General features: G+C 43.4%; 1 protein-coding gene across 1 annotated transcript in view; it reads left to right on the top strand.

Annotated features, from left to right (window-relative positions):
* The window catches only part of SERGEF (secretion regulating guanine nucleotide exchange factor), a 234,901-nt gene that overhangs the window by 42,608 nt on the left and 170,760 nt on the right, over window positions 1–21,533 (top strand). Inside the window, 1 exon segment of the mRNA XM_017672684.3 lies at window positions 5,562–5,728. Within this exon segment, the coding sequence (XP_017528173.3) occupies window positions 5,562–5,728 (167 nt within the window).

The following is a 21,533-nucleotide window of genomic DNA, read 5'->3' as shown; positions in this document are numbered from 1 at the left end:
CAAAAGTATCCTTGCACCAACCCTACAAGGTACATGTTATTATTGTCATTTTACAGATGTCGAGTAATTTGCTCAAGAGCAAATTAATGGAGCCAGCAAATGATAAAGGTAAGTAGTGGTGAACAAGAAGTAGGTAGGTAGAGATGGTAAGAGTCATTTGTTCCTTCAGGGGACAGATATTTATTGAGCACCTGCTTTGTGCTGGGCATTACTCTAGGGTATAGGGATGAGCCAAAAGAGACAATCCCTGCTGTCACAGAGCTGACTGTCTGGATACAGGCATTATCCAGGCATGTATCCAGGGGGATACAGGCATTAACTGAGCATTCCCCCTAATGAGTGTACATTTTTAAACTGAGACAAGTGCTCTCAAGATAAGGAACATGGTTCTTGGAGACTGTGGCACATAGGGTCTGATCTGAGCTGAGGGCTTGGCAGAATTAAAGAGTGAGTGGGAACTGACTAGGTGAACGGGGTAGTGGAGACAGCCAGGGGCAGGGGAGTGTTAGAGAGGCCTTGCAAAGAGGGCCTGGCATGTTCTTGTGTGGACTTCTTCTGGCACCTGTGCTCTGAGCTCCCTACCTTCCCTCTCTCCTTCCCCTTAATGGGGGGATTAAGCTGGGTGACTGGGCAGTTAGTTCAGTGTTGACCATTTCTTGGTTATCATCATCAAGTGCCTTTTTATAAAATCTCTGTCTTTTTGGCAGAAAAAGGATGAGATACAGAAGTCAGTTTCTTATACTCCAGGGTCTTAGCATGAATAATCCCAAGAATAACTGGCATTTCTAAACAGATGAATTATAAAAATAACAAACTCATAGCTAAGGAGCAGCCTCCTCGTGTGTGTGTGTGTGTTCTAGAAGGTTTTGTAGCATCCTGGAATATTAGAATTGGGAGGGACTGAAGAAGTTCCATTGCTTTTTCTCTGTCTTGACCCATAGGTCTTTTAATAACATCTACCTCATTTGCCAACTCCACTTTCATATATTCAGTAACATCCTGTTCCCTTTTCGGACAGATTCTGTTAAGCAAATATGGATATGCCTTATATTACACCGGAATCTATCTTCTTGTCACCTTCAGGACCCCTTGGAACAATGTAGAGATCCCTCTTCCCTGAGGACCTCAGGTATTGCTGGAACAGCTTCTTACTGTGCCTGGAGCTGCAGCTTCTCACCTGCCTTTATCACCATTCCAGAGAGCCCTCTGATGGATGGTAAAGGAAGCTGCCTCCTTGAATACTCACCATCTGCCCCCCCTCTTGAGTCTCCTCTGACCACAGAACACTGCCCTTCCCCTCCGTCCCGGCCAAGACTTGTTACCTAGTCATCTTTTTCCTCATTTTCTTCCTCTTTATTTATATTTGACTATTTGATAAGATGTTTGCAACAGGCCCCAGAAGAGTTCAGTCATTTACTAATGAAATAACATTTTATGATTCCCACTAATGGGCATCTAGCATCTCTGTCCCTTTGCCTCTTTCTCATGGCACTACCAACCTTTCCACTAACCTTGAAGTCCTGGAATCTCAGTGTTGTTTATCTCTTCCTGTTCCTGCTCTTTGCTATCTAATGGGGGTGCCACACCTTGCACATTCTTACCTTTTTGTCTTCCTGTGACTCCAACTCTAGCTTCAGCCCTGGGGCATCTTAGGCTTGTGTTATTGTGGTGGTTTCTTCCCTTCCTTCCTTGCCTTTTCATTTACTACTGCTGTGACTTTGGGGAAGTGCCTTTTCCCATCAGTAAAATGGGGCTGGTAAGAGTTCCTATCTCATGGGGTTGTTTGGAGGGATAAACAGGATGCTTAGACCAGTGTCTGGCACATAGTAGGGGCTATGGGAGTGGTAGCTGTGAATATTATTATTACTGGCCCCCTCCAATCCTTTGCCAGATGTACCATCCCAAAACATTCTTTTCCCTAGGCCTGCCTCTGCTCAAAAGTCTGCAGTCTCCCCACAGTCTGTTTAGCAGTAGTCCCTAACGTGAGCATGCAAGATGAATTGCCAGAGTGTGGGAAGAGAAAATTATGACTACTTTTATGTTTTTATCTCATTTTTGTAAACTTTCTACTTTTTGAGTATATCTTACACTATATATTTTTGGATATTTATATTCAAGATGTATATAATACAAGTGCCTATTTTCATAAATAAATGAATATACATATATCAGTGGTATGTTAAAAAATGTTACTAATAGGGGAGTGCAAGCAAACAGTGAAGGAGCCCTGGTCTGGAAGGGGAGATCCATTCCCCAAGCCTGGCATTTCTCTGTGCTGGCCCCAGCCTGGTAGTCCTGACTTGCCTCCCAGTCTCCCTTCCTTGTGACCCTCACTCTCTCTCCATCTGCTCCACCTTTGTATTTCGATTTCTGTCATTGCTCATCCTCTCCCCACCCCAAGGAGATTCTCGCTTATTCTCTCATTTTCTTTTCCTATCTGGAAGTTCACCTTAAATGCCACTTGTTCCATCAAGCTTTCCAGGACAAGTCTAGCTTGAAATGTTCCCTTAAGCATTCTTCGTCACACTGCTCATCGGACCCCTATTGTTGTCTACTTTAGGACCATTGCCATGGCATTTCTCGCCGCTGCGGTGGTTCAGTGTTTATTCTCACAGGGAATTAACATGGAGTTTAAATTACCGTTTACTTGCTGACTTTATTTTGATCTGTTGGTCATCTCTGTCGTTTATCTGAAGACACATACTTGTACTTTTCAGATGACCATTAATGTATATCTCTTATTATAGTTATATATGATTCTTTAAGGAAGAGATTCTTTCTTACAATTGTAATCTGAATCTCCTTGGATTTGACAGCATGCTTCAGCTTGAGGCAGACATTTATTAACAGTGTATTTATTCACAGTGCAGTAAGGGAATGTTTTGTATGTGTGGATTCATTGTTTTCTTTTACTCCAGGTGACCTAAAATCATAATCCTTGGGTTTAATGCCTGTATTTCAACACTTGTATTCCTGAGTTCTGCGTGGCCTCCTGGGAAGTGAGGAAAGCTGGATGGTATACAGGGCATATCCCTTTGATCTAGGTTTTCTCTCTCCTCAAACACTGTAAGCACGGCTCTTTTATCAGCCACTTTCATTGGTTTGTGACAGCATCTGTGTAATCCTTGGTGCTACCTTGGGTCTTGAATTCAGAAGACACAGATTTAAATCTAAATTCCACCACTTGCTGGTTGTTTGTACCTGATCAAGTTGTTTAATGTCATAAGTTTAATAATCTATACTTCACAGAATTATTAGGATTAATTGAGATAGTGTCTATGAATGTAATGTGCTGGACACCTAGGAGGTGGCCAACAACTATCTGTTTAAAAGAGTCTCCTCTGTCCCCTGTGAGCCTTCTGATGCAGAAGATATTTTGGGGAGAAACAGGCAGCCTTAGAGAGTACACCTACCTGACTGAGCAAACTTAGGTTAGAAACCCAAGGGTGGACTTGCCTGGTTTCTGGGCTTGTCTCTAATAGAATGCCTATGGCCTCCCCAGGGAGCATGAGGATTAATTAGTTAATCTTTGTAAAGTGCTTTGAAGGTGAAAAGTGCTATGTTAGTGGAATGGTTGAATGCTATTGGAGATATAATAATGGTGGCACCATGTTCTGGCAGTCTTGCCTGTCTTGGACATCAATAATCAATAGGAGAGAAGGTTCTAAGATGTTTAAGAAAGGATTTGCTAAGAAAGGATTCATTGTGGGATTTGTGATACCGTAATTCTGCAGTCATGTAGATAGCAGCTTGCTAGGTCATCCCGGCAGAAGAATGCTAGGGGGTCATTTAAGAAATAACAATCTCATCCTCTGGCTTCTTGGGACTCTCCCAGCTAAGGCAGTCTGGTGAGACTAGCCAGCTCAAGTAGAGGGATAGTTTGCCAGTTTGGATGTTTAGTGGGTTCTGGGTGCATGACTTTTTTGGTCTAATCCTACAGAAGCAGAGGAAGAGTGTTGAGTGGTTATCCAGTGATGTGGACCAGTGTGAATAAACAGTGCAGAGTGGTACCATGGCCTAACAGAAGGAGATGTGGCTTAGCTGTGTGACCCTGGATGAGTCACTTCTGTGAACCTTAATTTTCTCACCTGTTAAATGGGAACATAGTAGTTGATGAGTGCGGTAGTAAAGGTGGCACACAGAAGCATGGTTTTCACCCTTTCTGTGGAAAACTGGAGTCAAGAAAGGTTTCACAGAGCTGGGGTACATGAGCTGGGCTGTAAAGGTTGAGCTGTAGTTTATCAGATGATTAGTATGAGGAAGGGCATCCATGGCAAAGGGAACATTATGTGCAAGGCCACAAAATAACACATCTGAATGGACTCACTCCCAGTTTTTAAAATATACCTGGTACTCCATGGTGCTGCACAGACTCTGTTCCCTCTTTGAGGAAGCTTGAAAGTCAGATTTCTGTGAACTTCTTGGTATCTACATTGGTGTCTGTGAGCAGACTGATCCTGAAAAGTACCCTGCAGAACCCTGTATCTCTGTAATAGTCTGACATTTCCTCCGTGAGTCTTTGGTTGCTTTTTAGCTGACACTATCAACCATATGTTAAATGTGGGGCCAGATGAAGGTTTGATACTAAACAGATTATGTAGTAGATTTGTCTAGAGTTTAATATGCATTACTTGTTTTGTCTCTTAAGCAAAGTTTTTCTTTGTTAAAATAAACATGTATAAAGAATTTATACAACGCACATGGTTATGCATATTTATTGCAGGGAATCTGTTAATAATCTATGCCTCATCGGATTTTGCATTTCTGTTGAAATAACAAATACAGCACTTGGTACAACTGAATGAATTCAGGGAATTTTTTCTTTCTGAGAAAAGAACGGCCATTTCTCTTTTTCCAAGCTTCATTTTCTTCAATCTTCTTAGCACTGGCCAGCTTCCCAGGTGGTCCATCTGGGGGACTAAATGCTTTTCTGGGTCTAAATGACTTTGTTTTTCTTCCTTCTTTTGCTCCTTTCCCTCTTGCACACTTGCCTTGGGACTGATAGCATTGTTTTGGCCAGAGTGTAACTCTGAAAGGTCTCTTATGGAGGACCTTACATGGAGGGGAGAGCTCATGAAACTGGCCATTGATTGAGCTAAGAGGAGGGCCTAAGAGATTGTGGCATGGGGCAAGTCAGGAGCTTGGGGAACTTCAAGGTGGCTGAGAGCCCTGGTTGGGTGGGTGAGGGAGGTTAGGCTGAGAACCATCTCTGGGAAAAGTGCGGGGAGATTGTAGGGAGGGCACAAAGTGTGGCTGAAGTGTTCTCTGTAGTTGTGCCCATCTGCTAAAATGCAGGAGTGTAGGCATTAGAATCAGCCTCTGTTGGAATTCAGCTCTGGTACTCACCACTTGTTTGATCCTGGTCAGGTCATTTACCCTCTCTGAACCCTAGTTTCTCCATCTGTAAAAAATGTGATTACTTGGGCTTCTGTTACAGAAAGCTCCTGGTACATGGTAGCTGGTATTAAATAAATGTTCACACCTTTTCTGGTAGTTCATTGCCTACCCATGAGAGCACAGCTATGGAATATAGCCTTAATTCAAATAATCTTTGTTTTTAGAAACTGGCAAGGTGTTTACTTGGGGCCGCGCGGACTATGGTCAACTAGGGAGAAAGTTGGAGCCACATGAAGTCTGGAAACCACAAAAGCAGGATTCATCTCTGCCTTGCTCAAGACCACAGAAGAGCATGCCTTCACCTCTGCATTGCTTAATGGGAGCAACTGAGGTAAGAGGTGATTTTCCATAGATGTGATGTATCTCTTCCTTGTCTTTCAGTGAAGCATTTACTGAAGGCCTACTGTGTCCTTATAGTCCAGGCATTATGGTAGGTTCTACCCAGCAATCTGAAGGGGTCCTGGCCTCAAGTTGCTCATGATTTAATATGTAGGAAAGCCAGTTACCCAGATACCTCTACTGCAAGGCCGACTCTGTATCGCTTGTTTAGAGAAGTTCCAGTACTCTGGGTCCATTTCAAATAATGAGAAATGAATTCAGTATACAGGCATTGGGTTAGGCTTTGAGGAAGACGGCTTTGAGCTGTGCCTTGGAGGATGGGTCAGACTTGAGCAAGCAGCTATAAAGTAGGCAGAACAGCTTGAACAGAGTCACAGGGGTAGGGAAGTGAAGAAAGTGTTCAGGGGAATCCCTGGTGATTCATTTGGCTGCACATAGGATGCCTATGGGGGTGAATATGAGGTAATATCAGAAAGATGGGTTGGAACCTGATCAAGGTGGCCTTTAATACTGAGTTAAGTATTTTGCACTTCTGTTTATATTTCCCAGTGTAGAAAACATTGTAGTTTCAGTGTTTATTCAAGCCTGTTTAGTTCCCTGAAATGTCTTGAATTTCTGCATTTAAGGCAGGAATCTTAATTTCTCCAGGGTGTGTGTTTCTGTTACTAAATTTTCCTTTACTGATGTCCTTAAAAAAAGAAAAGGCTAGGTTTTTGAGAAGAATGAGGATGGCCACATAGGAAATGTGCCTCTGAACCCAAGTTGGCTTAATGAAGGAATTCAGACTTCATTCAGAGTCTGTCAAGAAAATTAATAAGCTAGTGAGGCCTCTTCTGTAATTAGCAACAGACTAATTACAACCCTCTTCTTACCTAGAGGGCTTCCCTTCCCCTGGGGCTTGCCTGGCCTCCTCCTTCTGGGTATGTAGGACGGTTCTCAATTTCGGATTCACCTGAGCCCTGGTCCTCTTGGGCCTTTCCTTAGTCCTGAGCTGAGTCTGTCTGTCTTCCTCTCTCTCTCTCTTTTCCTTTAATTGCCAAGACACTAAACAATCCCATACATACAATTTAGACATTGTAATAATAGTAATAATAAAACTATCCATAGTCTTACCACCCTAACAATAACAGCCTTTTTGCATATACACATGTACATACTTTACAAAGCTATAGCAATAGCATTTATAATGTTTGTATTCAATCTTCATTTATTGATGGCAAATGCTTTGCTTTGTTTCTTCTTGGTCTTGAAGATCATTTAAAATGACCACATAACATTATTTCATTTGCAGGTTCTGGGATTTTCCAAACAATTCTTTGAATGTTGGACATTTAGATCATTTCCTTTTTTTTTTTTGTCACTCTGGTGTATACTCTGTTGAACTATTTCTTTAAGATATGGTCTTGGGGATGAAATTTCAGGTCAAAGGCCATGAATATCTTTTTGACTTTTGCTGTATTTCTCTAGATTCTGTTTGAAAGAAGTTGACCTCACCAGCAATAAATGAAGGAATGCAGTATTTAAACTAGTATTATCAGCTTGGTCAGTTAAAATGTTGAAAGCTTGGTATGTAGTGCTTTAGACTCTTTACCTTTTCGTTGTCTTTCCCAGAACATTAAAGACTCTGTGCTCTGGTCGCATAGCAGAGGCACAGAGACTTCATGAAGTTTTCTGAGTGTCTGGTTTTATTGGCAAGATGAGGATCATACCTACCACAGAAGGTCATCAATGAGGATTACACACCAAGTTCCTGGCATGCAGCAGGGGCTTATTAACTGTTGGGTCCTTTCTCTTCTTCCCCCTTCAAGTTTTTTAGTGCCCTGTGGTGGCTACAGTGTGCAGCACCGTGATGGACTCGGCTAGTGCAAACAGAGCTGAAGAGCCTGACACTGGTGTGATTTCTCTTTAGCTTCTTAGTGGAGCAGTGTGAGGAGCTGGTTTGAGCCTTGAGCTCCATGGCAGCTTCATTGTAGTGCTCCCCTTCATCTCTGCTCCAGCCTCTGGGGTACTGGTCTGTATACTTGCTGGTCTCTTCTACAGTTCAGACTTTAGGCTGTTTCCTGTTTGTAAATTGGGTCTAGGAATTATCTCCACTGTTTATGTCCAGGTCTGTCTTGTCAGGCATCTATTTGCCTGAGACCCAGAGTCAGGCCAGTGGGCAGCTATAAGCTGCTACATATGGATTCACCTTGCAAAGACAAGAGCCATACTAACTAGGTGTTGTCCTGGCAGGGGCTTGGCCAGGCAGATGCAGAGACACCTGAGGAGACAGGAACAGCCTTGAACTGTGCTGTTGATTGCTGACTTTCAAGGACCTGAGTATGGCCCATGAGAGATGGGAGAGGGAGGAGCAAAATATCTCCTCAGGTGGGATGTCTGCCCAGAAAGGTCCAGAAGGACAGCCAAGCAGGGAAAGCACAGGTAAAGAGAGTTGGATTGTGGTGCAACCATTCCTTCCCATGAACAGAAGAAGGCAGATAAACAGAAGGCCCCTTGGTGGTTATTACGGGCCAGGTAGCATGCTAAATACTTTCCACAGGTAATTTCTTCTTCACAATAAACCTGGGGACAGGTGTTAATAATTACTGCTTTATGAACCAGGAGACTAAGGCTCAAAATGGGTAAGTCACAGGCCCCAAATCAAACAGTAAGTTAATAGCCCAGAACTTGGACTTGAATTACTTGAAGCTCACATACTTTCTGTAGGTAAAATAAAATTACATATGTCCTTTTGCATATGTACCATTACCTGGATGAAAGTTCTGGAAGTCTGGGAGTCAGGGTCTCTGATTCATTCTTCTGAGCCACATCTTCTCTAGCCTGAGAAAGACTTTGAGATTTTACATCTGGCAGGTTTTTCTTTAATGTTCTTGTGAAGTTTAATGTTCATAGGCAAAGCTCTGTGTTTCATGCCCTATCAGCTTTGTCTTAGACATTTACCACTCTTGGAAAATTCTGGGGGTGACGCAGTGGTCAGGATCAATCCTCCCATACGCATGTCAGGGAAGGGTGTGTTGGAACAGGTTTGTTTGCTCCTTGACGGCAAACATACACCTCAGCAGCCTTTCACTTTCCAAGCCCAGATGGGGGCAGCTACCTGCATGTTTCCCATGGAACACTGGCTCTAAGCTCTGCAGGAAGGTGGGAGCCTACTTTTCATGGTTGGGCCAGAAGTGCTTGTACTCATTTAGTGAATACACTGGGGCTCCCCATGATTCTGAGGCAGCTTGAGCTGAGCACCTGTTGTGTTAGCGGAACCGTCAGAAAGCCTGCTTGACTGAAGGTAAGCAGCTAAGGTCACCAGGTCTAGGAGTCAGAAGATCTGGGTGCTAGCTTTGGTTCTGCCTTATTGAATTTGGGCAATACTCTATTCCTCCTGAACCTTTTGTTCCCATACATGTAGGTTGGGGATGTTAGATCAGTTGATCCCTAATATTTCTTACAGATCTGAGAGTTCCTTCTATCTCAGATTCTTCTTGCATGGGAATGATCACTACTTAAAATTGTAATGCCCCTGGAGTCCCTCAGTGTCATAACCAAGATCGCTTAACCCCTAGTTGCTGGTTCACTTTGGCAGACCTCGAATGTTAACTAATCTAGAAGTTTCAGGCTTCAGTAGCAGTTGAGCCTTGCTCTGCCTCTTTGCCTTGGCTCTTTTCTGTGGCCTTGTTCCTTGTCCCCAGGGCCTCCTGTTCCAGTTTAGGTCATTGGGACTTAGTATAATGCTCCCACCTGGTCCTCTCAGGACTTACTGTTTATCTTTGACTCTTTTCCCTGCAGCTGTGACCTTATTGCTGGGGACAGGCAGACTCAGGTGACACTGCCTTCCTGGATTCCGTGCTCACCACTCATTTCTCCTGACTCTGTGTGTGTTGTTCCACCTTCCTGCTCTCTTGGATTTACCTCCCTGTTGGTATTTGTGCTCTTGCCCATTCCACTGTCAACCCAGTGAACTTTGGGTGACACCTGCCATGTGAGCACACAGTGGTGGTGGGCAGAGAGGTGGATCCAAAGATAATACATATCTTTTCTCTCAAAGAACTTTTAGGTATATAAATAAATCCTTACTCTGTGGAGTGAAAAGCGCTATTAGAAGTGTGTACAAAAAGCCAAGGGAGCAGTGACAGTGAAATGATTTATTCTGAAGACACTCACAAAAAGAAGTGTTGTTTGAATTGGTTCTTAAAAATGGGTAGGAGTTTTGTCAGGGCAGAAGAACACTGCAGGCAGAGGGATAAACTAAAGCTGTGGATTTAGGTCTACTCTTAACTCCTGGTACATTCTGAACGCCTTCCCATTCCAGTGGTCCAGCCTAGTTTTGCAGTCTGGCTTCCTGTCCAGGCCGCCCTATCCCTGCCCTCCTTCCTTCTGATGGGAGTCCTGTCTGAAGGAAAATAGCTTTTACATCTTGCTATACCACCTCTATGCTATGAAATAGGCCAGAATAGGAATTACTATTCTCATTTTATAATTGAGCAAACTGAAGCTCAGAAGGGCAAGCTAGGAATTAGGAGAAGACCCAAGACTAACTGCCTGATTCCCAGTGTTTCCGAGAGCTCAGTCTGCAGCCGTGGTCCTGAGTCATGTTCCTGGTTTAAACTCTGCCCACGTTTGGTTGAGCACCAGATCCCAGCCAGAGGGCCCAGTGTACATGTACACATGGGTGCACACATGCAGCCATTGGAGCAGAAGCCGGAAATGTGGAAATAAACAAGAGTTGAACTGGTGTTTGAATAACTGTCAAGCCCAAAAGCCATCAGCCCTCATTGTGCTGCAGGACTAAAACTGTTTTTTGGAGGGTCAGCCTGTGCACAGGGTCTAAGTGAAATCTGTCAGAATGAGTGGGAAAGAAGCTATTTTTAGTTTGCAGAGTCACTCGGCTGTGTTAGCTGAGGTTTGAGCCAGTCCCCTCTGCTTTCCACAATATTATTTCTGCAGGAGAAATACCACTTGAATGCTGTGTAAACCCATTAATGAACCTGGAAGTTTCCAGGGCGTTTTTGTCCTACAGCTCCCTCAGAAGGCTGCCTTCCTGAATGACCTTCCTCCTTTCCTATATTTAATGCATTTCTAATTTTAAGTTTGTGTCAAGACTGTGGGACTTCGATGCCCTAAATAACACAGAAATCTACCACCAGCAATCAGCTGAGTCCAGAGGGCTCTGACAGAATTGAACACAACCTGAAAAAGCATTCCCAGGCAGTCTCTGGTAAGCCATCTGAAGCATCACTGTTATTCTTAGAGGAGCATGAGATCTCTGAGACCATGGTACCAAGGCAGTACAAATCTACCAGTGTATGTAGCAGGCTTTAGAGGCCTCTCTGAACAGGGTAGCAATGTTCACCCAAAGACTGGTTCGCTAGAGGTCAGAAAATGAGCACATATGTGCTGTAGCTGCTGCCTAACAGGAGGAGGAATAATACAAAACCAACCTCAAAGCAGGGGCCTGGGTTTGTCTGTGTGAACCCTCAGAAGAGAGAAAGACCCACCAGACAGGGCTATCTCATTTGAAAGAGAGATAAAGGATATGATATAGCAAGCACTTACTCCCTGCTATTTTCTTATTTATTTATAATTATCATTTCTTCTCATTAAAATATAAGATCCAGAGGGCAAGAACCTTGTCTATCTTATTCAAAGCTGTGTTCCCAGCACCTGGTAGGTGCTTGAGTGGATGAGTGACTGCCTAAATGAAAAATGGGTGAAAGAAATGGTTTTGGAAGCATATGGTCCATTTCAGCTCCTCTTCTCTCTCCCTATAGGCTACTCTTCACAATCCCAGGCTGGTTTAGGAATATATATTTCTGTTCTTCAGGCATTTGGACATCAAATATTCTTCAAAGCCAGAAACAGATAGGTTCTGACCCTGTAATATGTTTGAACAACCTGGAAGTTTCTTACAAATTCTGTCGATGTCAAGACTTAGATAGTCCTTGAGCACTTCACAATTTACTGTGCTCACTCATTTTCATCTTTGGTTTTTTTTCTTTTATCCAACAGATGCTTAAGTATGCCTGTCTGTCCAAGCCCTACATTAGCCAAGTAGGGGAAGCAGAGAAGAGAGGGACCGTTGGCATCTTAGAAGCTTGTGGACCAGTGGCAGGGCTAAGACAGGTACATTGCAGGGCAGGCAGAATGTGACAAGGCTCAAGAGAGTTGGACAATGAAAATAAGTTGATCCCATCCCTTCCCATGTCCTAGGGGACCTTTTCTTTCTTGCATTTTTAGTCCCTGTGGTTCTGTTGGATTCTGCAGGGTTGGGATAGGAGGGTGGTTGGGGTGGGAGGTAGTGACTGGAAAGGCTTCCTGAATTGGAAGCTTTGACATTAAATTAGTTCTCAAGGGAGCTAATGCAAAGTAACGGGAATCTTGGCAAGAACTTGCTTTCAGAGAAAAGCAGAGGAACAGCAGCCAGATAGAGACTGAGTATTGACAGGAGAGGGAGAGAGCAAGGTAGCAACTGCAGTGTCTCAGAAACTCAGGACATTTCAACAGGGAGGTCACGGAGGTTAGAGACTGAGAAGAGACCACCGGATTTAGTGATGGGGAGGCCTTGGTGATGCTTCTGTGAGAAGCTACAGTGATAAGGTGGAGGCTGATGCAGGGACATAGGGAATGAAAGGGCGATGACGTGTGAATGACCCTTTCAGGAGATCCATTGGTCAGAGAAAGATGGGAACAAGAACCAGGACTTTAAAGGAGAGCTTGGGTCCAGTTAGTTTTATAAGCTTGGGGAAATGAGTGTGTCAGAGTCTGTAAGAAAGCATGAGAGCGAGCGAGAGGGGAAGCTTATGAGTAAAGATGCTAGAGGGAGGGGGCATAGCTGGAGCAGTGCCCCAAGGAGAGGTAGGGTTGAAATCACTGTGAAGGGGTTAGTGCTGACAAGAAGGAAGGACTTTTGTTTGAGCATGGGAGTAAAGAAAAGAGGGATATGTTAAGTTAGAAGTTTTGAGTGGAGAGAAATAATTTCATTGGAGTGTGTGTATCCTTTGTTGTCATGTTCTACCTTAGTTTTATTTATTTATTCAATAAACATTGACTGCATCCTACTGCAGGCACACACAGTGCAAGGTGCTAAAAATTCACAAAGACAAGATAAAGTTGCTGTCCAATACTGTAATACAGTATTTACTGATAATATAGTAATCATTAATATGTCCATCTGTAATTCAAACTTTGAATTCTTTGAGCACAGACACTGTCTTATAATTTATCTTTCCATAATTAGGGCCAGCCTTGCAACGCAGTGAAAGATCGATAGAAGTGTGCTGAGAAAATATGAGAGCTCCTACTGGGGGCTTGTGTTCCTGGGTAGATCGGAAGCCACATTGCCTGCTGGTGTAATGGGGTTGGAAGGGGAGGCCTCCAGGGAGGGACGAGTTCCCTTTACTCTGTAATGAGTCCATCCAGCATGGACTGGCAGCTAACTGCCTGGAAGCGGGGAAGGAAGACACCATTATTGGCTCTGCCCACTGAGTGGTCGGGAGGGCAGTTGCTGCTACCCTTATTCTAGGCATGAGGAAACTGAAGTTTGAAGAGAAAGCTGTCATGAGCTCAAGGTTACACAGTACACGGCAGAACGAGGACTTGAAGCTGGCTTTCAGAGCCCTCCTTCTCACTGCTGGCCCTGTTTACCAGCAGCTTCCTCTCTGGGTCGTTCTGACCAGGATGTGGCCCTGGGCTCCGGCTTTGGCTGTCTCTAGGTGGTAGCTGGGTCTGACCGAGACCTGGTGGCCCTCTCCAGACTCATAACCTGGGTCCGGAAAAGCAGGAGGAAAGGACTAGCTTCAGTGAGGCCCCGGCAGTGAAATTAACTCATAATCATGGTAAACCGCAGTGCCAGCTGCAGGTGGACATCTGATGGACAGAGTCTTGAATGTGGAATGAGACCCGGGTTGGGATTTCTGCTCTGTCACCTTCAATATATGTGAGTTTGAGTTTGGGTTTAGTCAAAATGTCTCCAAATGGAAGTAGTAATACCTGCTTTACCTTGCCCAAGGGTAAATTGAAAGATGCAAATAAGATTATAAAGGCTTTTGTAAACTCCAGAGTGCTGTGCAAGAGTTATTATTGGGTTCGTAGCATCTGAGCCACTCTGTGTTTCAAATACAGGTTTTGTTCTAAGTATGGGTCAGAGCTACTCTTCTGCCTTAATCACTTGAGATCTTAGGAGCTACCTAAACCATCCTGGATCTTGTGGTAAACACTTCTTAGAATCAGTGCCAGTGAAAATAATGGAGAGCAGATGCTTGGTAATCCATAGCCAATCGCCACTCTGTTCAGTGCCAGAGAATGTGAGTTCCTTTTGAGGTAGCCATCAGCATCCATAGCAAGGATGTTCCTGGCTTGTTTTCTCTCAGCAGCAGAGGAAATTCATCAGCACTGATTTAAAGTTCCAGTGACCTCATGTGTCACTACCATGCTCTGCAGCATTACGACTGCCCCAGGCCGTGCCCAGGGTCACCCTGGAGCTGACCAGCTGTCTTTTGTTGCATTTGACCTTGAAAACTGGGCTGTCCCAGTGTGAAAGTAAATCATGCAGAGGTTTGGAGTGGAAACAGAAGCCAGTGAAGGTTTAAAGGAGGCTGCAGCGGTTTGATGGCAGAAATATGAGGTCTGTGAAGGCTCAGTGAATCGGTTGGCCAGGGAACTAAAACTACCTCCATCTCTACCACTGCTCCTCTAGTGCAGCCCCCCATTATCTATTGCCTAATTACAGTAACAGCCCCTTAGCTCAGAAAACCTTGTCTCTAGTTTGGCCTCATCCCAACATTTCCAGCCCAGCTGCCAAAATGATGTAATAAAATATAAATCTAATTGTGTTATGCTATTTTTTTTTCTTTTTAAGATTCTTAGAAAATACCAAAAACATTCATTCCCACAATAAACACTTAGTGGAAATCTACTATTTGTAGGAAACCTAGCTGAGCCGTTAGGATGTAGTGGAGAATAAGACCCACCTCTGCCCTCAAGGGGCAGGAGAAACACACAATTCGTAATCCCCACAGCCAGTGTGTAAAGAACGGAGTTACTAGAGCATAAGTTCCAGGATTGTTGTCAGCCTTGTTCACCACCACATCGATTAGTGCTCACAGTAGATGCTCAGCCAATGACTGTTATGGAGATGAATGTATGGCTTCCCATCCAGGATGAAGTCCCAGAACTGTGGCTTGTCATAGGATGCTCTTCTTGATCCCATCCGATCAGTCTCACCTTCTACCATTCTCTCCCTTGCATTTTGCATGCCGTCCATGCCGAGCCAATGAAGTCATCATGGTGTTTGATATTTCTGAGTCTGCAAGTGCTGATTCTTCTGTTTCCTTTTGCCCTTGGCTGCTTGGACAATTACTACCCATCCCAGTGGATAACAAGGATTATGTCTTATTTCCATCTCAGTATTCCTGCCATCCAGCTTAACAAACCTTTCTTGGTGTCATCACCCACCTTTGGATCTTTTGAGCTGCTATCCCTGAAGCTCTTTTCTCTCTACCTGTCTCATCCTTGATCCCTCTTTTGATGTCAGATCTGGAATATGTTAGCTGCCCAAGGTTGGTTCCTCGACTGTGAGAACCTGGTCTTTCCTCTGCCTTTCTTAAACACAATCTCCCTCTCACACAGGCCCCATCCTGATAACTGGACCTCTCCAGTTCCACTTGCACAAAAACCCTACCCTAAGCAGGCCTGGATTTTGCTAGTCTCATTGCCTGGGGACTAGACTCTGTGTCCTAGACCCCCAGTCACTGTGGGACCTTGTTCTGAATGGCCAATTTCCCAATAAAATGCCATCTGCTTGATTCTGAGGGTTGCTACTGCTCAGAGCTTCTGCTTGGAGGCCCTCTTTGATATTGGTACCAGCCTGAATCAAGCCTCTCTGCCAGGCTCCCCTAGAGCCAGCCTGTAGGAGCCAGCCTATAGTCACCCCTCTTTCCCAAATGTTATTCCCATCTGTTTTAGCCTCTTCTTGGCCTGCAGTGTCCTGAGCCACTGAGGTCTTGCCTGGTAGGTGACTCTTGAGGTAGACGAAGAGAAAGCATTGCTCTTCTAAGGAAGCAAAAGACCATATTATTATTCTGGCATGTGGCCTTCAGAACCCCAAGACCTCATGCCAGTTGGTAGAGGGGCCATTGAATTGTGACTAGAAGAAAGAAGTTAGTCTTTGTATGACTATATAATTCCCTCTGTGATGTAGTGGTTCATTCTGTGGGAACGCTATCCCTGGTGGTGGCCACGTCTGGCATGCTGTTTGGAAGGGAGCTCTTTTTATTAGATGCCTGGTATCTTCCAAGACTCGGAGAGACCGGCTGTGAGAAGCAGAAATGGAAGGAATCAGAAATGTCTTTGCAAAAAGAGCAGCTGCTACAACAATCAATCATGAAACTTTAGCTTTTCAAAGGGGCCAGAAGTGTATGGAGAAAGGAAAGCAGGCAGCAGAGAGGGAGCCCACTCACCGTGCTGGGAGGCTGCTTGTAACTCCCTTGCGGATCTTCCCCATGTGCTACTTCAGGAGACCCAGCTGCCTGGGGATGGTTGCTCATGGGTGCTGAGCAAAATACATGTGTCATATCCAGCACACCCAGGATTGAGTGAGGAAAGTTCCCCCTTCCAGAAAGGTAATTTAGTCATTCTTGAATATCTTCTCTGTGGTTTTATTTCCATGTAGTCCCTTTTGGGTAAGACTTTTTTATTAATAGTTTGGCGCATGCACATCACTGGCAGATAGTCTGCATGAAGGGGCAACAAATAGAAGTACCTAGAAGAATTGAGAGATTTGATTTTGTGTCTTGATTCTTAGACAAACTGCTTTACAACTCTGTGCATCAGATTTTGCATCTGTCAGATATAATACTTATTCGGCCTACCTCTCTAAGTTGTTGTCAAAATGATGTTGTGAATGTGAAAACGTTGCATAAGTTTTGAAGCAATAAACAAATATGTTATGTTAGTAGATTTCTTTGTCATATACACCCCTCTGTGGGTTTTCAGGAAACTTCAATTTCTGGTAGCTCTTTGGAAATTTTTATCAATTATCACAGAGCTGAAGTTTGATGTGAATCATTTCCATGATTCTTGTGTTCCTCTTTATCCATCAGTAGTTGTCAAGTACCCAGTATGCATTCAAGCTGTGGACTTAGAATGTGACAACAGGGAGGACATGGAGTCCTAAATCTTTCTAAATGGAATGTGATTGATAGTGTAAATGCCCTGCAGGTAAGAGCTGAAGACTTGTGAGCAGAGATTAGAGGCAGTGTCAGGGAGAAGAGATGGCCACATCACTGGTGTCTTCGAGAGAGCTTCTTAGAGGAGATGAAATTTGAGGCAGGGGAAGACTCATTTTTGGGAGGTGGGGCACTGAAGATCAAGCCTCTTTAGATGCCTGAAGAATCTGTGGGAAGAGGTTGGTTCCTACTGGGGCAATAAACCTGGGGATGGTGTTGGCAGGCTTGAGTTTAAGCACTGAGATTGGCTGTTAGGAAAGACTTTATTGGGACAATAGGATTTTTTAGAAATAATAATGATAACTCCTATTTGTTGAACATTGACTATGTACTACATATATGCTAAACACTCTATAAACACGACTTTCAATTCTTACCACATTCCTATGAAGCAGTGTACTGTTTTATCCCCATTTTGTAAAAGAGGAAGTAACTTGCCTGAAGACACAGCTAAGGAGTACCATAGCTAACACAATGGTAATGTGAACCAGAGAACATACAGGCAACTGGGTGGTGGTTTTCCATGCAGGAGGGCAAATAGATGAAGAGTGCTTACCCTACTCACACCCCTAGAAGTCCAGTTGGTACCAGAAGAGGTAAAGCCTGTGACAGCTTATTCTTCCTTCCTCGGGGCCTGCATGCAGACTAGAGGTGAGCAGAGCCACTGAATGGCTTTCCTTCCCCAGAAGCTGCTGCTTTAAAGCTGGGACATTGATGTGTGCCTTTGAGGAACTCGGAAGAGATTTTGTTTCTTCACGGTCCTTTCTTGGGTTTCTGTTTCTACTCATGGTAGCAGCAGTGATGCATTTCAGAGTGTCTCCACCCCAGTCCCCCTACCTGCAAATCCAAACTGTACCCTTTATAAAGCTCAGATGAACCTTCCCAGTTGACTTTTTTTTGGCAACATCAGTTGCCGTTTCAGATGTAACTACTTGAGGACAGGTGCCACGTCCTGGTTATGGCTGTATATTTAGTGCAAGGCACAGTGCCTATCAGAAAGCAAATGGTTGAGATTCCAATGGCATTGGATGGAAACCCCTCTTCACTTGGAGTCTGAGTCACCTGTTGCTATTTTTTTTTTTCTAACGTGTGGTCACCTCCTGTGTGGTGACCTTCCAGAAGAGTATATGGTGCTGCAGAGTGGGCAGTGTATTGTAGGATTTTTTTTCAATCTTATATTATTGGGGGCAGGGATCTGGGGCTAGGTCACCCAGGAGGCACATGGAGAAGCCTTGGGGGCTAGAGCTCCACCCACTCTGAAGCAGGCTTGCAGAGGTCTGCCGTGGGATAGCTGAGCGTTTGCTAACAGAGTTGTGATGTATTAGTTCTGGAGTGAGAGGAACAAAAACAGAATGCTGACTCCTCCAATTGTCTCAGCATGAGGGGCATAGAAATACAAGCATCTTTCTCAGTCTGCAGTGCTCCATTCCTTGGATGCCTATTTAAGGGTAAGAGCACAGAGGCACGCAAATGGTACATTTCACTTTGCACATCCCTCAAGGTGAAATTTCTGCTACTGCATGGGGACTTGTGAGAGCAGTTCTGTAGTTACTGCTGTACAATGCACTTATCATTCTGCTCCCCTGGCACATTTTGCCAGCTGCATAATTTCCCTGTTCCTTCCGCCACTCACCAGCTCCATGATGATGATGCATCTGGTGGCCCAAGCCTCCCTGATCAGTTTGTGGTGTAGGGGAAAGAGCAGCATATTAAGCAATAATGAAACAGATAGCATTTCCCAAGTCCCTGTGGGGTGCCAGATTCTCTGCTAAGCACTTTCTAGACATCATCTCTTTAATCCTCATGACAACCTAGCAACGTTGGGATTATTATTACCAAGTTTGCAGATGTGGAGAGTAAGGCTCAAAGGTGGTCACTTGTCCACGGCTGCATGGCCAGTAAGTAACTGAGTTATGATTAAAACCCAGATGATAACTGCAAAGCCTAAGCTATGAAATGCTGGGATTCCTTTTTGAACTCTTTAATGTTAACCCTCTGTGGGACTTGGGGCCAGAGACTCTGCTTCCCTGCGGCTCAGCTTCTTAATCTGTGAAATGAGGAGCAGTTCCGTGAGTACTTCCGAAGCTCTACAGTCAGTACCATTCTGGTTTGGTTGTAACTCTTACCTATTTGGATTTCTTTGCAATTTTTTGTTTTGCTTTGTAGTGGTAGGCTAGCTTGTATGTATTAATTCTGCAGCAATGACATTACTATCAGGCAGTTACGAGTATACGTAGTGTGAAATAGTATGGATCAATACTCCTCCAGTAGAACTTTCTATGATGTTGGAAATGGCCTGTGTAAGTCCAGTATAGCAGCTGATAGCCACATGTAGCTGCTGAGCATTTGAAATGTGCTACTGTGACAGAGGAACTGAGTTTTCAATTCTGTTTTATTTTAACTAATTCAAAATTCAAATTTAAATAGCTACAAGTGGCTAGTAGCTAGGACAGTGTGGGCATAGGTGGTAGAGTAATATAAAATCAAACAGAGTATAGATTCTTCCATTCTCAGCTCATCTTAATTTGTCTCCTATATTCCAGCTAAGGCTTCTGATTTCCACATTGATTTTTTCGGAGGTCTAATACTTGATACATCATTACCTATGTATTCTGCTTTCGACTTCGAGTGCTCTCAGCATACATCATTGCATCACTCCTTTCCTGCCCATGGGGCATATGGAAAAGATGGATACTGTTATATGCATTTCTCAGGTAAGGAAACTGAGGCACAGAGGGGTTAAATAGGCTACTTGCAGCTGAGCAAATACTTTTTACATGAATACGTGACTTACTTAAAGCCATTTTTGGGCAGTAAAACCAGGACTAGAAACTTAGGTCTTCTGGTTCCCAGACAGAGTTTCCTTTAGTTTTCCTTTCACTGCTGTGCCAGGCATGGAATTGAAAGACTCTGCTCCTTAGTGATACTTCTTTTCATGTTCAGTGGGAGACTTTTTCTTTTCTTTTGGTACTGTACTATGTGATTTTTAACTCTGTATAGGCATTATCTTAATTATAATTCATAGATATTTGGGAAAATAATATAAAACACTATGAGGCTGCATAGTGGGTACCTGTTTTGTAGATGTGAGAGCTGTCATGCTAGTCAGACAGACAGTGGCAGGTTTTCATGTGGGATTTGTGGTCAGAAGGAATTGAATCCCATCTTGATTCCATTTCTGGTATTATTAAGAGTAGTTCTTTCAGACCAGCACTTTCACAGAACATAACTGTAAACTCAAACTATAAAAAATAACTACCTGAAGGAACTGGGAAGTGGTCACTTTCCAAAAGCAGCCTGACTCTTCAGAGATGTCAAGGTACTGAAAGTCAAGGAAAAACTGAAGAACTGTTCCAAAGAAACAGGGCAACTAATTGAAATGTACAACTGTGAACTGGATCCTTTTACTGTAAAGGATATTACTAGAACAATTGGTGAAACCAAAATGGAGCCTGATGTCTTGTTGGTAGTTAGATACCAGTGTTTATTTTTTAGTTTCGATGGTTGAATTGTTTTGTAGAAAATGTTGATACTTTTGGTGGCAAATATATTAACACATTTTGGAGTGTTAGGGCCTCAGTTTAGCTATTTGCATAGGGATAGTTCAGAGAAAAATGGAGAAAGAGAAGAAAGGAAATATAGAGCAAACATAGTAAAATGTTAATATTTAGGGAATGTGAGCGAAGGGTAAACAGAAGTTATTTGTATAGTTCTTGTACCTTTCCTCCGAATTTACTTCAAAGTAAAAATATTAGAAAAACATACTGAATGATAATGAAAATAGAACACATCAATATTTGTGGCATGCGATGAAAGCAGTGTTTTGAAGGAAATGTGTATCTTTAAATGCATATGTTAGAAAAGAAAAAAGGACAAGATTCAGTGACTTAATGTTCCACCTTTAGAAGCTGGCAAAGAAAAGTATATTCAAAATAACTAGGAAGAAGGAAATAATAAAAGAGCAGGAATTAATGAAATAAAAACAGAAAAAATAGAGAAAAGTTAACAAGAGCAAAAGCAATTCTTTGAAAATACCAATAAAAATGATACAACCCAGCTGAATTGACCAAGAAAAAAGAGATGCCAATTATCAGGAATGAAAGTAGGTATATGTAACTCTTGGGGGAAAATCTGTCTCCCATCCTGGGGCAAATTACCTTTGAAACCAATATCAGTCAAAGAGAGAAATAAAGTGGGAGAAACTTGTTTATTGCTTATAAGCAGTTGTCCATTTCAACTTACCTGTGTCTCAGCTGCAAAAAGGGGCCCCACCCAACCTCTATTGTCCAGATATGCACTCGCTCCCCCTTGTGATTACCTATTGATACAGAGATGGACTACTTCTCTCCACCCTTTGGAAACACCTATTGATACAGAGATGCACTAAGGCCAGGTGAGAGATTCTGGAAATACTGCAATTTTACCCGCAGCCCACCCCTCCAGAAATCTCACCTCACAATCTACTTGCTCCCCATCTTCCACAATGGCCCTGTGTGAGAAAACTGGAACACTGTAACCAGACTAATAACATACAATAACAACAACAATAAAATCATGATAATCCTCAAGTTGGAGGATTCA

The sequence above is a fragment of the Manis javanica genome, chromosome 11 (assembly GCF_040802235.1).
Source record: "Manis javanica isolate MJ-LG chromosome 11, MJ_LKY, whole genome shotgun sequence".
Taxonomy (NCBI): domain Eukaryota; kingdom Metazoa; phylum Chordata; class Mammalia; order Pholidota; family Manidae; genus Manis; species Manis javanica.
Note: the sequence above shows the minus strand (reverse complement) of the source record. Positions and strands in the feature narration are given on the sequence as shown.